This window comes from Dama dama, chromosome 20 (genome assembly GCF_033118175.1).
Source record: "Dama dama isolate Ldn47 chromosome 20, ASM3311817v1, whole genome shotgun sequence".
Taxonomy (NCBI): domain Eukaryota; kingdom Metazoa; phylum Chordata; class Mammalia; order Artiodactyla; family Cervidae; genus Dama; species Dama dama.
The window spans coordinates 19,989,122-20,005,832 of NC_083700.1; the positions used below are offsets into that span (position 1 = coordinate 19,989,122).

Here is a 16,711-nt window from a genome sequence, read left to right on the forward strand (position 1 = left end):
GTCAGGAACTAGCCTGTGATAAGGGTATGTTCAGCTGTTTATCCCTCTCCTCAGCCAACTGACCTCAGAGTGAAAGCTAACTTTAGCTCCAAAACGTATCAGTATTAACAAGGTCACCGGATCTTTCAGTCTTGAGAGTCAAGCCATAAGAAATTGGACAGGAGGGTGACGAGGTTTTGAGGCAGTGTGCAAGATGCTTGAATCGGGTCAGCAAGTCAAAGTATACCACTACTACTAATAAAGAAGGGTCATGACTTAAGCAAGGTTAATCTGAACCTAAGCAGTCTGGCAAATAACTATTACCTTATACCCTCAGGAGGATCAGTTTCCTCACGTTTAATACTTGTTACAAGATTTAAGTGAGATAAGGCAAGTATGTAACAGCGATGTCTGGCGTTAGTATTAAGTAAATATTGTTGCTGTTAAGTCGCCAAATCCTGTCAGACTCTTGTGACCCCATGGACTGTAGCCCGCCAGGCTCCTCTGGCCCTGGGATTTCCCAGGCAAGAATACTGGAGTGAGTTGCCATTTCCTTCTCCAGGAGATCCAGGGATGGAGCCTGCATCTCCTGCATTGGCTTCTTTACCCCTGAGCCACCAGGGATGCCCTAAATAAATATTGCCTGTTGGAGAACTGCTTCCTCCTCTGTGTACCCTTAGTACTTTCCCATTGTTTTTGTTGTTCAGCCACTAAGTCATATCTGACTCTTTGGGATCCCATGGACGCCAGGCTTCCTTGTCCTTCACAGTCTCCCTCGGTTTGCTCAAACTCATGTCCATTGAGTCGATGATGCCATCCAGCCATCTTATACTCTGTTGCCCCCTTCTCCTCCTGGATCTTTCCCAGGATCAGGGCCTTTTCCAATGAGGTGACTCTTGCATCAGGTGGCCAAAGTATTGAAGCTTTAGCTTCAGCGTCAGTCCTTCCAATGAATATTCAGGGTTAATTTCCTTTAGTATTGACTGGTTTAATCTCCTTGCTGACCTGGGGACTCTCAATAAAGAAACATTGCCTGTTCTTATATCCCTATGTTTTGATTCATCGATATACTCAATTAATATTAACTGAACACTAACAATATGCCAGACATCAGTTTCTAATGCTGTAAAGATGAATAAGAAACAACCCTTTCAGAGAACTCAAGTCTAATTTGGGAGGAAGGAGTACAAAACTTTTAAAATACATGAACTGTGGGAAGTACTAAGGGTCCATAGAGGAGGGAATAACTCCATTTTGAGCATGAACTAAAAGCTGTTGTACCTTGTTTTTATTTATTTATTTTCAACTAAGTCAACTTTTATTTAGGCATTAATATCATAAGTCATTCCCATGTTACAATTTGAAAACACCAGTACTAAGAGAACAGAGCACTGGATTCAGATAAATAACTCTTTTAGTAATCATTAAGCACTTGAAAACTTTAAAAACAGATGCAGGTGGGGGAGAGGAGACTCAGCAGGCTTCCTGAAAGGACAAAGACAAGAACAGTATCATTTCACTTCAGTATAGCAACCCAAGATTTCTTTATATACTACTTTATCTACTAGAAAAAATAAGATTTTCTTTCTTATCATTTTCTACTCACAATTAATACAAATATTTGCTGACTCTCACCAGCTATATCTAAGGAATATCTAAAGATAATAGTTTATAAGGATATTGACTTAACTCTAGATAATTCAATTAAATTGTATTGCTTAAATTGTCCTCTCTGAAGGAGACCAGTTCGGTGAAAATAATCATTTTAGGCTCTTATAGGACATGTGCAAATGGATTCCATGCATGATAGTTAAAACCATTTTAACATCTCTGAAAATGTTAAGTTTAAGAATTTTGAAACAATTGCTATACAGTACTTATTATTAAGCAGTCTACTTGAACTGAATAATGAAATAATGTTCACCTTGGAAGATTCAAGGGAACTAATAATAATTACAATAAAATTAGCTTCCCCAATTATTTTAATATTAAAAATAATAAAGACAACTAACATATTAAAATATTCAAGTAATAGTAAATTGTGAAAAATTTCAAGATGAAGTTTTTAGCAAAAAGAAAGGAGAGGCTGGTACCTTTTGGTTTATTTATTTTGGTTGTGCTGGGTCTTTGTTGCTGTGCCCGGGCTTTCTTGGGGGTTTTTTCTAGTTGTAGCGAGCAGGGGCTACTCTTGGTTGCAGAGCACATGCTTCTCACTGCAGTGGCTTCTTTTGTTGTGAAGCACAGGCTCTAGTATGTGTAAGCTTCAGTCATTGCAGCACACAGGCTCAGTAGTTGTGGCTCCCAGGCTCTAGCATGGGCTTAGTAGTTGTGATGCACAGGCTTAGTTGCTTCACAGCATGAGGGATCTTTCTGGACCAGTAATCAAACCTGTGTCCCCTGCATTAACAGGCAGATTCTTACCTGCTGTACCACCAGGGAAGTCCAAGGCTGATACTTTTAATAGAAACATTAATTAGTATTATAATGGGATTCTAATGGTATTAGCTGTATGGAATAAGTAATAATTGATGAAATGAGGATGTTTTTTATTGGTATTTATTTCCTCAATTACTTAAATTTTTCACTAGAAGTCTAAAAACTTGGGGTTGAGTATACAGAAGAGCATTAAGTATGGGCCATTTATAAGAGCAAAGACATCAAAAGAGTATTTTGAAGTTATAGGCTCATTTCCAGGCTTGTGCAGAACATGCTTCTCTTTTCAACTTTGGGTTAAAAAATATCTACAAGACTGTGGTTGGGAACCTCCAAATGGGGCTATTCAGTAGTCATGTTTCTTTCTTCTGGGCCTTTTGCCTTCTGCCAGTTCTTCTCAATTTTCTTGAGACAGGAAATGATACTTCATTCCACTTATCACCATCTTAAGGCATTCAGGATTATCTTGAATAAGTGGTTCAGTTTGTACTGTTTTACTTAAATTCTTTGATATAAGTGGAAACCTGACTTTGACAAGAGTCACTCAGTCATGTCCAACTCTTTGCAACCCCATGGACTCTACAGTCCATGGAATTCTCCAGGCCAGAATACTGGAGTGGGTAGCCTATCCCTTCTCCAGCAGATCTTCCCGACCCAGGAATTGAACTGGGGTCTCCTGCATTGCAGGTGGATTCTTTACCAGCAGAGCTACCAGGGAAGCCCATAACAAGGATGTCAGCCATAAATGGCTGGCGATTAGGTTCACCATATTTTAACCACCAGACTGTGTGCTGTGTGCTTAGTCACTCATTTGTGACCCACTCTTTGCGACCCCATGGACTATAACCCGCCAGGCTCCTCTGTCCATGGAATTCTCCAGACAAGAATACTGGAGTGGGTTGCCATGCCCTTCTCCAGGGGATCTTCCCAACACAGGGATCCAACCCAGGTCTCCAGCATTGCAGGTGGATTCTTTACTGTTGGAGCCACCAGGGAAGCCTGATCCTCTGCTCTCACGGTCAGAGTGTCCTGGTTGAGGAGATGTGTAACTTGCTTGGCATCAAGTTGCAGACATTCATCAGTTTCAATAGCATGCTGATGAATAAAGTCATCTGCTGTTGCTTTCAATTCGGGACAGTCTAGACACTCTGCTAGCACACTTAAACTGAGACAGTTTGAAGCATCAGCTTGTTCTTTCCAAAAATCAACACACAAACTTCCCTGGGGTCCAGTGATTAAGAATCTGCCTGCCAATCCAGGGGACATGGGTTTGATCCTTGCTCGGGGATGATTCCACATGCCGTAGGGTAACTGAGCCCATGTTCTGGAGTCCACAAGCTACAAGTTCTGAACCCACATGCCACAACTATTGAAGCCAAAGCACCCTGGAGCCTGTGCTCTGCAACAAGAGAAGCCATCGCAATGAGAAACCTTGCTTACCTCAACTAAAGAGTAGCCCCCACTAGCTACTAGCTACTAGAGAAAGCCCACATGTAGCAACAAAGACCCAGCATAGCCAAAAAAAGAAATCAACACACATCTTCTTCACAGGTTCAGTCTGGTACCAGTTTGCTGCATCTAACAAAGACTGAACATTGTTGCTTTTCACAGAAATTCTCATGGTATAATCAAATTCCACAACTTATTTGATAATGTCAGGTGCAGCATCTTTGAGTTCTATTTCAAAGGTCTTTGATTCAAGCATGTGAGTTGTGAGCTTTAAGTTTAAAAAAAATGACTGGCTGCACCAAGGACAACATGATGAGAAGGTATCTTTTGTTCCTGGACCATAAGAATCACATCACACAATGTTTTCTTTGTATTTATGTAGCTTGTCAACAAGGTTCTGCAGTCAGTTTCTCCCAGCATGACTTCAAGTTGACCCTGGGTATAAATACCTGGGTAGACTGTAGATTCAACTATAGTTGAGTAGTGAATTTAAATCACTGTTTCTGAATGTTATTCATGATACCCATGAAGCCAGCCAATTTGGCAAATTTCTTCTCACTGGGGCTTCTGTTTACCAAATACTGAGGCAGAGAGAGGGCCACTGCAATGCCCTCCTCCCCAACAGGCAAGCAGGCCACTGTGGTAGGACAAGGCCCAACCACATCCTCAAGCTCTCCGGGGGCAGCAACACGGGCTTTATGGCATTTCCCTTCGAACCAGAGCCCAGCCAACTTACTTTTCAAGAATAACGAGTACAGATCCATTATTAATCCTGTGTCATCACCACCTCAGTGGACTTAAACTTGAGCAAACTCCAGGAGATAGAGGATGGAGGAGCCTGGTGTGCTGCAGTCCATGAGGTCTATAGAGTCAGACACGACTTAGTGACTGAACCACAACCACCATCTTATACATTTGAAAAGAAAACTGTCATGTGCTCATCTTACAACAAAGATAGATTCATTTCTTTAATTATATGTTGGTGTCTGGTAGTCTATGTTGAGAATATTTAACAATATTTATGGACTTTGTAACAGTAGTATTTACAGGCTTTACAAATCATGCCTCTTTTGGTTCAGTAACTTAATCTTAAAAGGAGATACATTAAAAAGTTGTAACTTAAGCCCCACTTGAAACACACATAATCAAACATCTAGCAAGACCTTTCCCCTATTCAGGGCAACAAAAAATAGTGATTATCCCTAACATTTATCCCTCATGCACAGAGTCTGTGCTGTGAATTTATAAGTGCCTTTACTTCCAAGTATCACTTGGTTCTCATCTCCTTGAACTGAAACTTTCATTATTTTTATTTCTCACAATATCATAGTGTTCATCTGTGGTCCCAAACTCAATATGCCCCAAACTAAAATTAATGGTTCCACTCCTACTTTCCACCTCCTGACATTCACACAGACATTATCAAAAACCTCCTCTTTCTTTTCCTTCTGTTCACTCCAGTCTTCAAACCACAAGTCAGGAATTATCCAAAATTCTTCTACTTTCTCTTCCTCCATGATCAGTCAGTCTCTACGACCCTTGGTCCCGATATCCTAGATATCTCTTAAATCTTTTTCATTCCTTTCTACCTTCTGGTCAGTTCAACTTCTGACCATATTTCTCCTGGACCTCTGCAACAGTCTTTTAACTGGTTTCCTTACCATTGCTTCTCATCTTACACTTCATCCTTTACATCAGAGGGAGCTTTCTAAAACCTCAGTTCATGTTACTGCTTTGCTTAAAACTCCCTAAGGCACTCCATAATGGAAAAAAGTACTTTGCCACTCAATTGGCATGTATTCTTCATGATTCTTTAAAGACTCCTTTTCTTTAAATAGCTTCATCCTAGGCAATAATACTTATGAAATCAAAGTGTGATACACTATTTATGTCCTTTTATAATATTCATTTAAAAATACATGTGTTATTGTTGTTGTGCCACCTAAAATCGTCTTTCCTATTGACCTTTTGAAATATTAACCTAGAAGATGAAATTTAAGCTTTCATTAAAGCCAAAGAGCCACAATAGTGTCACCCCTCTTCTTCTTTGCCATCCCCATCTTGCTACTGTTCTCTTTGTACCTTAGCCATAAAGACTAAAATCCTAGAAGTTCCCCCATATTTCTCTGCCTTCGCTTGGAGCAGCCTGCCTATTGTTTCTTTAGTGAACTTTTCATCCTTTAGAAACCACCTACATCAGTTCTCGTCTTTTTGAAGTTTTCCCTAAAAGTCACTTCTTCTGTGTCTGTATCTACTTCTGTTGTAGCATTTTTCACACTCAAGGCTACAAGTACTTGAGGACAGGGTCTAAGTCTTCTCTCTTTATGTTACCTGTACCTGGCCCAGAACCAGAGCATATAGTAGGGCTCAAAAAAGTTTGTTGCAGGACTTCACTGGCAGTCCACTGGCTAAGATTCCACACTTCTACTGCAGGGGATGTAGGTTCAATCCCTGGCTGGGAAACTAAGATCCCACATGCCATACAGTGTGGCCCTAAAAAGGGGGGAAAAAAAATATGTTACATTCAGCTGAATCCCCTCGGACTTCAAAGTTAAAATCAGACAGAAGAAACTCCCAAACTCATTCTATGAGGCCACCATCACCCTGAAACCAAAATCAGACAAAGATGGTACAAAAAAAGAAAATTACAGGCCAATATCACTGATGAAGTTTGATGCAAAAATCCTAAACAGAATTGAACAACACATTTAAAAGATCATACCACATAATCAAGTGGGCTTTATTCCAGGATGCAAGGATTCCTCAGTATATACAAATCAATGTGATACACCATATTAACAGATTGAAAGATAAAAACCATATGATCATCTCAACAGATGCAGAGAAAGCTTTTGATAAAATTTAACACCCATCTATCATTAAAAAAAGTACTCTTCAGAAAGTAGGCATGGAAGGTAAATATTCAACATAATAAAGGCCATATATGACAAGCATGGAAGGAAAATATTCAACATAATAAATGCCATATACGACAAACCCAGAGCAAACATTATTCTCAACAGTGAAAACCTGAAAACAAGGGTGCCCACTCTTGCCACTATTATTCAATGTAGTTTGGGAAGTCCTGGCTGCTTCTCAATCAGAGAAGAAAATGAAATAAAAGCAATCCAGATTAGAAAAAAAAGAAGTAAAATTCTTACTGTTTGCAGATGAAATGAGACTATACATAGAAAACCATAAGGATGCCACCAGAAAATTACTAGAGCTAATCAATGAATATAGTAATATCACAGGATATAAAATTAACACACAGAATTCCCTTGCATTCCTATACACTAAGAATGAAAAATCAGAAAGATAAATTAAGGAAACAATCCTATTCACCATGGCAACTGAAAGAATAAAATACCTAGGAAAATCTACGTAAAGAGACAAAAGACCAGTATGCAGAAAACTATCAAACAGTGATGGAAAAAAATCAAAGATGACACAAACAGATGAAGAGCTATCTCATGTTCTTGGATTGGAAGATTCAATATTGTGAAAATGACTGTGCTACCCAAAGCAATCTATAAATTCAATGCAATTCCTATCAAACTACCAATGATATTTTTCACAGAACTAGGACAAATAATTTCACAATTTGTATGGAAACACAAAAGACTCTGAATAGCCAAAGTAATCCTGATACTGAAGAATGAAACTGGAGGAATCAAGCTTCCTGACTTCAAACTATACAACAAAGCTACAGTCATCAGGACAGTATGGTACTGGAACAAAAACAAATACAGACCGATGGAACAAGATAGAAAGCCCAGAGATGAATCCATCTACCTATAGGCACCTTATCTTTGACAAAGGAGGCAAGAATATACAATTGAGAAAAGACAATATCTTCAATAAATGGTGCTGGGAAAACAGGACAGCTACATATAAAACACTGAAATTAAAATACTTCCTAACACCATACACAAAAATAAACTCAAAAGGGATTAAAGACCTATATGTAAGACTAGAAACTATAAAACTCTTAGAGGAAAACATAGTCAGAACACTCTCTGACACAAATCACAGCAAGATCCTCTATGACCCACCTCCTAGAGTAATGGAAATAAAAACAAAAATAAATAAATAGGACCTACTTAATTTTGCACATTGAAGGAAACTATAAACAAGGTGAAAAGTCAGCCCTCAGAATGGAAGAAAATAATGGCAAATGAAACAACTGACAAAGGATTAATCTCTAAAATATAAAAACAGCTATTGCAGCTCCATACCAGAAAAACAATCCAATCAAAAAGTGGGCAGAAGACCTGAAGAGATATTTCCCCAAAGAAGACATACAGATGGCTAATAAACATGTGAAAAGATGCTCAACATTGCTCATTATTAAAGAAATGCAAATCAAAATTACAATGAAGTATCACCTTTAACCGGTCAAGAGTGGCCATCAAAAAAATCTGCAAACAGTAAATGCTACAGAGGGTGTGGAGAAAAGGAACCCTCTTGCACTGTTGATGGAATGTGAATTGATACAGACACTATGGAGAACTGTATGCAGCTTCCCTAAAAAAACTAGGAATAAAACTACCATATGACCCAGCAATCAGGCATATATCCTGAAGGAAAACATGACTGAAAAAGACACATGTACACTAATGTTCACTGCAGCACCATTTACAATAGCAGGACATGGAAGCAACCTTGGTGTCCATCAACAGATGAATGGATAAAGAAGCTGTGGTACATGTAATAATGGAATATTACTTAGCTATAGAAAGGAATGTATTTGAGTCAGTTCTAATGAGGTAGATGAACCTAGAGCTTATTATACAGAGTGAAGTAAGTCAGAAAGAGAAAAACAAATATGTAATAACACATATAGATGGAAACTAGAAAGATGGTACTGATGAACCTATTTGCAGGGCAGCCAAGGAGCCACAGACATAAAGAACAGACTTGTGGACACAGTAGAGAAAGGAGAGGATGAGACGAATTGAGAATAACATTGCAACATATACATTATCATATGTAAAATAGATAGTGGTAATTTGCTATAAGACTCATGGAGCTCAAATCCATGCTCTGTAACAACCTAGAGGGATGGGATGGGGTAGGAGGTGGAAGGGAGGCTCAAGAGAGAGGGAACATATGTATACCTATGGCTGATTCATGTTGATCTGTGGCAGAAAACAACACAATATTATAAAGTAATTATCCTCCAATTAAAAATAAATATTTTAAAAAGTCAGGTGGGAGAGCCCAGGATCAAGGGAGTCATTCTAATTCCTAAAAGTCTTCTATTATCTCTATTGCACTGGCCCATAAAAGGATGCTAGAACTGATCAAACCTAGAGATTCCTATTTTGAATGAAAACTATAGATGAGGTAAACCCAAATTCACAGCTTCAAAGCTTACACATTCTCTTCTCTCAATTGACAAGTATTGGTCAATACACACTAATATATGACTAATTGTGTCTATTATGTTACTTTCAGAATTTACGTACTTTAAAAACTACATGATTGGAACTGAATTCTAAGGAAATAATCCAAAGTAGAGAAAATACCATATTCATAATGTTCCAATGGTCCTTTTCATTTAAAGCAGCAAAAGATTGGAAACAATTTACATGTACAATTTAAATGGTTGAGTAAAGTATAGTATATCATTTTAAAGGACTATTTTTCTGCTGTTGAAAATGGTTATAACAGATTAGGACGTGAGAAAGTCAACACTAAAGAATTTTAAGTGATGACGTAAAAGAAAAATTACATTTCTTACTGAGATTACAAGTATACTGAGAAAAGTTACAAAAACTTGGAGGAAATATATCAAAATTTTACCATTAGTTATATTAATATGAAGAGATAATAAGTGGGTTAAAGTTTTTTTGTTTTTCTTTTCTTTCCTTACCAAATTTTTTGAGCTGAAAATCTGAAGGGACAAGCCAATCCAAAACCATAGGGAAAAAAAAAACAAAGGTACAAGTACTAGGCTAGGGAGTGGAGTAGTCTCAATCTTACTTATATTTCCCCTCATGAAGTCAAGACTTTTTATAGCTAGGAAGTGTTTAGTTCCATAGAGTTCTTAAGACAGGCTCCCTAAATTCTTACCATTTGACCAGGACCCAACCCTGAGGTCAGCAGAAGCCTGTTTGGCTGTTTATTTCATCACAGTAAGTGTACCTCCCTGTACCCTGGGTGTAGTCCAAGTGTTGCAGATACTTTGAATCTGAATGACTTGATAAGGGTGACTGGAAGTGCATTCTTAATGTTCTAGGATTTCTGCACAAGTCACAGTAACTGATTTTCCTTTGTAGTGCCTGTGGACATTTGCTTTGTTCAGCTCCTTTGTAAATGACACTTTGTCCCTCATCCTCCAGGGCCCCTGTACCTTTCCACCTGCTGCGTGGGCACTGGTGTTGTAGCAGTGCTGAACGCTACAGGGAAATAGCACTGGTGGAAGCTATGGTTATTGTGACTCCAAGAGCTTTTCTCCTCCAGCCTCCTCCTCCTCTTTCTTTGTGTTGTCTTTCTGTTCTCTTTCTGAAAGAACATTTAGCTCTTTCACCGACTCTGTTACATAGTTCAAAAACCTGGGATTAGCTCTGGTATTTTTCCTCTTCCCTCACTCTCCTTTATCCAAATAGTCACCAGTTCTGCCTCATGCATTCATAATTTTTCAGCTGAGTTATTCCAGTAGCTTCCAGACAAGGCCCTCTAATTCCAATCTTGAAATCACTCTCACTATCTTTCACATTATGACCAAATCTGATCTTGTCACTCCCTTGTTTAAAATCTCACCAAGAGCACTGCAGATACAATTCAAACCAGTTAACTTAATGTGGAAGCGTCTCACAGTCATGTTCCTCCCCTTGTACTGAAACAATGCCAAACTTCCTTGAGGCCTTGTTTCTTTTATTTATTTATTTACTTATTTGTTGACTGCACTGGTCTTCATTGCAGCACATAGGGCTTCTCTTAGTTCTAGTGCACTATTGCAGGGCTTCTCATTGCAGTCCACTGTCATAGTTGCCCCTTGGCATGTGGGTTTTTAGTTCCCCAGCCAGGGATCAAACCCAAGTCCCCTGCATTAGAAGGCAGACTCTTAACCACTGGACACCAGGTAAGTCCTGAGCCCTTAGTTTCATCATCTGTAAAATGGGGATATAATTACTACATACTTCGTATGGTTGTTGTAAGGCCCTCGAAACTGTTTCATGTCTCCTTGCCTTTACACACAATATTCCTTTGCCTACAATACTCTTTCTGTCTGGTTGATTTCTGCTTGTCTAATTGAATCTAGTGAAGATTCAAGTCAAAGGACCCCCTCCCTGATTACCCAATCTGAGATGAATATACCTCTCCTCTGTGCTCTGGCTTCCTGCGTGTTTCCCACTGGTAGCACCTTTTACATAGAGAAAAGTTGTCTGACCTTCATCTTTCTTTATTACCAGTTTCTAGCTCACCTGTGCTTCATTAAGGTTTGAGAAAAAGAAGGGGCTCTGCAGACTTAATACCAACTCTGCCACTAGCTAGTTGGATGACTTTTAGCAAATCATTTATCCTCTCAATCTCCCATTTCTCCTAAGGAGGGAGGGCCAGGTGATGCTAGAAATTTGTTTCCACTTCAAAATGACAAGCTTTGGGGAAGAGGAAAAGCAGTAAGATAGTCTTAGAAAATAGAATATGTTATGAAATCGGCTGTACCTTCCTTTACTCTCCTTTTTCTCCTTTTAGAGGTTGTTTTCTGCTGAGAAAGTCATTCATAAGGACTGGGCTCTCCCCAACCCCAGCTGGAGCAAGGACTTAAAACTCCTTTTTGACCAGTTTATGAAGAAATGTGAAGATGGTTCCTGGAAACGTTTGCCTTCATATCGACATATATCTACTCAAATTAGAGAAGACTTCAAGACCTATTTCCTTGGTAGGAACAGTTACTCTCCCATATAGAATACTTAAATATCAAATATAAAAGTAAGAACAGATTGAAGCGCTAATTATCACTTGAAAAAGGAAGGAGGAGAGTGCAGGGAGGTTGCTATATTCTCCAGTTTTCTAGGCCAGAAATCTCAATGAATTTTGCAGATTGTGGGAGAGCATAAAGTCTATTGCCATTAATAAGCCTGCCCCCACCATGGCATCTTCATCAGCATTAGCAGAAAGGGGCCCCAGAAAGCCTCCACCCTCCCACATTCTCATCACCTTTCTGTCTTGAGGCTGTCATCACTAACCTTCATTTACTATTTGTCCCAGTATGTGGCTCTGTCCCCCCAGGAAGCTCAGAACACTCAAGTCACCCCCTCATCTCACAGACTCTAAACTCCCATGACAGATCACCCCACCTCCAACATACACGCTTGCACTTCCTGTCCTCTGTGTGTGTGTGTGTGTGTATGTTTTAATTAATAGATTTTTTTTTTAGTAGTAGTTTCAGGTCTATAGTGAAAAGAGTGCAGAGTTCTCAAATATCCCTTATTTCCCTCTGCCAGGTTCCCATTTATTAATATCTTGCCATAGTAAAGTATATTTGTTATGATGATGAGACTATATTGGTAACATGAACTTAAGTCCATAGTTTACATCAGGGCTCATTCTTTGTGTAATACTTTATGAAGTTTGACAAATGTATAATGACATGTATCATAATGAATAATTCCACTGCCTTAAAAATTCACTGTGTTCCTTCTGTTCATCTCTCCCTCTTCCCTCCAAACACTTGGCAACCACTGATCTTTTCACTCTCTCCATGATTTTGCCTCTTCCAAAATACATACAGTATGTAACCTTTTCAGATTGTTTTCTTTCACTTAATAATATGCATTTTAAGGTATATTTATTTATTTTTTTCCATAGTACTTATCTCCATAAGACAATGCTTTGTGTTTTTTTAACGGTTTATCTCTCACCACTAGACTGTTTGCTTCATAAGGGCAGAAGTTTTTGTATGTTTTGTTCCCCACTATAGCTCCAGTGCTTAGAATAGTACCTGGTACATAGTAAGTGCCTTATACATACTTGTAGGAAGAAGAGAAATAAGAAGAGAAGGAGGAAACACACGCCAGGGAACCTGCTTAAGATGCTGTACTTGGTTTTTTGTTTCTTTTTTTTTACCTAAAATCTCTGCCCTTCTGGAGTAATGAGAGACAAATCACTAAATAATGAAAACAAAGTAAGTCAGATGGTAATACATGCTGTGAAAAAAATAGATGCACTTTAATAACAACAAAAGAGATTCCTCATATAGAATTGGGAGGAACAATGTACAGCCACCTTTTCTACCCATTGCTTTGTTTTTTTTAAAAAAAAAAAAAAAAAGGAAGTTTATTAGCACATATACCTCATGTATACCTGGGAGATACCCAGGGGAAAGTAGTGAGTAACTCCCCTAGATGGTCTAAGCCACTGGGTTAAATACCATTTCAACTAAAGACAAAAGAAAAGTGTTGGGGATAGGAGGCAGTATGGGGAGATTACAAGGAAAAGATGTAAGTTGTTGCTTTCTCCCTTGAAAAGATTCTCTTGTGACACAGAGTTGTCCTTCTCTTACTGATACAGAGATGGTGATTTCCTTTATATGTAAATTTCTGAGGTTATTGATATTTCTCCCTTGCAAAAAGTTAACCTCAGTTTTGTAATACAAAACAGGTTGGGAGCTTCCCTGGTGGCTCAGTTGGTAAAGAATCTGCCTCCAATGCAGGAAACCTGGGTTTGATCCCTGGGTTGGAAAGATCCCTTGGAGAAGGGAACAGCTACATACTCCAGTATTCTGGCCTGGAGAATATCGTGGACCAGTTCAGTTCAGTTCAGTCAATCAGTCGTGTCCAGCTCTTTGCGACCTCATTGACTGCAGCATGCCAGGCCTCCCTGTCCATCACCAACTCCCGGAGTTTACCCAAACTCATGTCCATCGAGTCAGTGATGCCATCCAACCATCTCATCCTCTGTCGTCTCCTTCACCTCCTGCCTTCAATCTTTCCCAGCATCAGGATCTTTTCAAATGAGTTAGTTCTTCTCATCAGGTGACCAAAGTACTGGAGTTCCAGCTTCAACATCAGTCCTTCCAATTCAGGACTGATTTCCTTTAGGATGGACTGGTTGGATCTCCTTGCAGTCCAAAGGACTCTCAAGAGTCTTCTCCAATACCACAGTTGAAAAGCATCAGTTCTTCACCACTCAGCTTTCTTTATAGTCCATCTCTCATATCCATGCATGACCACTGGAAAAACCATAGGCTTGACTAGATGGACCTTTGTTGGCAAAGTAATGTCTCTGCTTTTTAATACATTGTCTAGGTTGGTCATAACTTTCCTTCCAAGGAGTAAGCGTCTTTTAATTTCATGGCTGCAGTCACCATCTGCAGTGATTTTGGAGCCCCAAAAAATTAAGTCTGCCACTGTTTCCACTGTTTCTCCATCTATTTGCTATGAAGTGATGAGATGAGATGCCATGATCTTCGTTTTCTGAATGTTGAGCTTTAAGCCAACTTTTTCACTCTCCTCTTTCACTTTCATCAAGAGGCTTTTTAGTTCTTCACGTTCTGCCATAAGTGTGGTGTCATCTGCGTATCTGAGGTTATTGATATTTTGTCCCAGTGATCTTGATTCCAGCTTGTGCTTCATCCAGCCCAGCATTTCTCATGATGTACTCTGCATATAAGTTAAATAAGCAGGGTGACAATAGACAGCCTTGACGTACTCTTTTCCCAATTTGGAACCAGTCTGTTGTTCTGTGTCCAGTTCTAACTGTTGCTTCCTGACCTGCATACAGATTTCTCAGGAGGCAGGTCAGGTCTGGTATTCCCATCTCTTTAAGAATTTTCCACAGTTTGTTGTGATCCACACAGTCAAAGAGTTTGGCACAGTCAATAAAGCACAAGTAGATGTTTTTCTGGAACTCTCTTGCTTTTTCGATGATCCAATGAATGTTGGCAATTTGATCTTTGGTTCCTTTGCCTTTTCTAAATCTAGCTTGAACATCTGGAAGTTCAGGGTTCATGTACTGTTGAAGCCTGGCTTGGAGAATTTGAGTATCACTTGCTAGCGTGTGAGATAAGTGCAATTGTGTGGTAATTTGAGCATTCTTTGGCATTGCCTTTCTTTGGGATTGGAATGAAACTGATCTTTTCCAGTCCTGTGGCCATGGCTGAGTTTTCCAAATTTGCTGGCATATTGAGTGCAGCACTCTCACAGTATCATATTTTAGGATTTGAAAAAGCTCAACTGGAATTCCATCACCTCCACTAGCTTTGTTCATAGTGATGCTTCCTAAAGCCCACTTGACTTCACATTCCAGGATGTCTGGCTCTAACTGAGTGATCACACCATTGTGATTATCTGGGTCATGAAGATCTTTTTTGTATAGTTCTGTGTATTCTTGCCACCTCTTCTTAGTATTTCTGCTTATGTTAGGTCCATACCATTTCTTTACTTTATTGTGCCCATCTTTGCATGACAAGTTCCCTTGGTATCTCTAATTTTCTTGAAGAGATCTCTACTCTTTCCCGTTCTATTGTTTTCCTCTAGTTCTTTGCATTGACCACAGAGGAAGGCTTTCTTATCTCTCCTTAACTATTCTTTGGAACTCTGCATTCAAATAGGTGTATCTTTCCTTTTCTCCTTTGCCTTTCGCTTCTCTTCTTTTCATAGCTATTTGTAAGGCCTCCTCAGACAACCGTTTTGCCTTTTTGCATTTCTTTTTCTTGGGAATGGTCTTGATCACTGCCTCCTGAACAATGTCACAAACCTCCGTCCATAGTTCTTCAGGCACTCTGTCTATCAGATCTAATCCCTTGAATCTATTTCTCACTTCCACTGTATAATCATAAGGGATTTGATTTAGGTCATACCTGAATGGTCTAGTGGTTTTCCCTACTTTCTTCAATTTAAGTCTGAATTTGGCAATAAGGAGCTCATAATCTGAGCCACAGTCAGCTCCTGGTCTTGTTTTTGCTGACTCTATAGAGCTTCTCCATCTTTGTCTGCAAAGAATATAATCAGTCTGATTTTGGTGTTGACGATCTGGTGATGTCCATGTGTAGAGTCTTCTCTTGTGTTGTTGGAAGAGGGTGTTTGCTATGACTAGTGTGTTCTCTTGGCAAAACTCTATTAGCCTTTGCCCTGCTTCATTCTGTACTCCAAGGCCAAATTTGCCTGTCACTCCAGGTGTTTCTTGACTTCCTACTTTTGCATCCCAGTCCCCTATAATAAAAAGGACATCTTTTTTGGGTGTTAGTTCTACAAAGTCTTGTAGCTCTTCACAGAACTGTTCAGCTTCTTCAGCATTACTGGTGGTAGGGGCTTAGGCTTGGATTACTGTGATATCGAATGGTTTGCCTTGGAAATGAACAGAGATCATTCTGTCATTTTTGAGATTGCATCTAAGTACTGCATTTCGGAGTCTTTTGTTTACTATGATGGCTATTCCATTTCTTCTAAGAGATTCTTGCCCACAGTCGTAGATGTAATGGTCATCTGAGTTAAATTCACCCATTCCAGTCCATTTTAGTTCACTGATTCCTAAAATGTTGACATTCACTCTTACCATCTCCTGTTTGACCACTTCCAATTTGCCTTGATTCATGGACCTAACATTCCAGGATCCTATGCAATATTGCTATTTACAGAATCAGACTTTACTTCCATCACCAGTCACATCCAAAACTGGGTGTTGTTTTTGCTTTGGCTCCATCTCTTCATTCTTTCTGGAGTTATTTCTCCACTGATCTCCAGTAGCATATTGGGTGTGTGTGTGTGTGTACGTGTGTGTGTGTGTGTGTGTATGCCTAAAATGTATACATTCTTTATTTTTAGAGTCAGCCTTTTTGGTTTCTTATTTGCAACACCCTTTGTATGTTCATTCAGCAACTATCTGTTGAGGATCTGTG

At 39.2% G+C, this 16,711-nt stretch overlaps 1 protein-coding gene across 2 annotated transcripts in view; it reads left to right on the forward strand.

The window, feature by feature from the left end:
* The window catches only part of THEM4 (thioesterase superfamily member 4), a 38,814-nt gene that overhangs the window by 228 nt on the left and 21,875 nt on the right, over positions 1-16,711 (forward strand). For both annotated transcript variants that reach the window (XM_061120802.1, XM_061120803.1), the window contains exon 2: positions 11,566-11,752. In XM_061120802.1, coding sequence (XP_060976785.1) covers positions 11,566-11,752 — 187 coding nt within the window. The remainder of the gene's footprint in view (positions 1-11,565; positions 11,753-16,711) is intronic.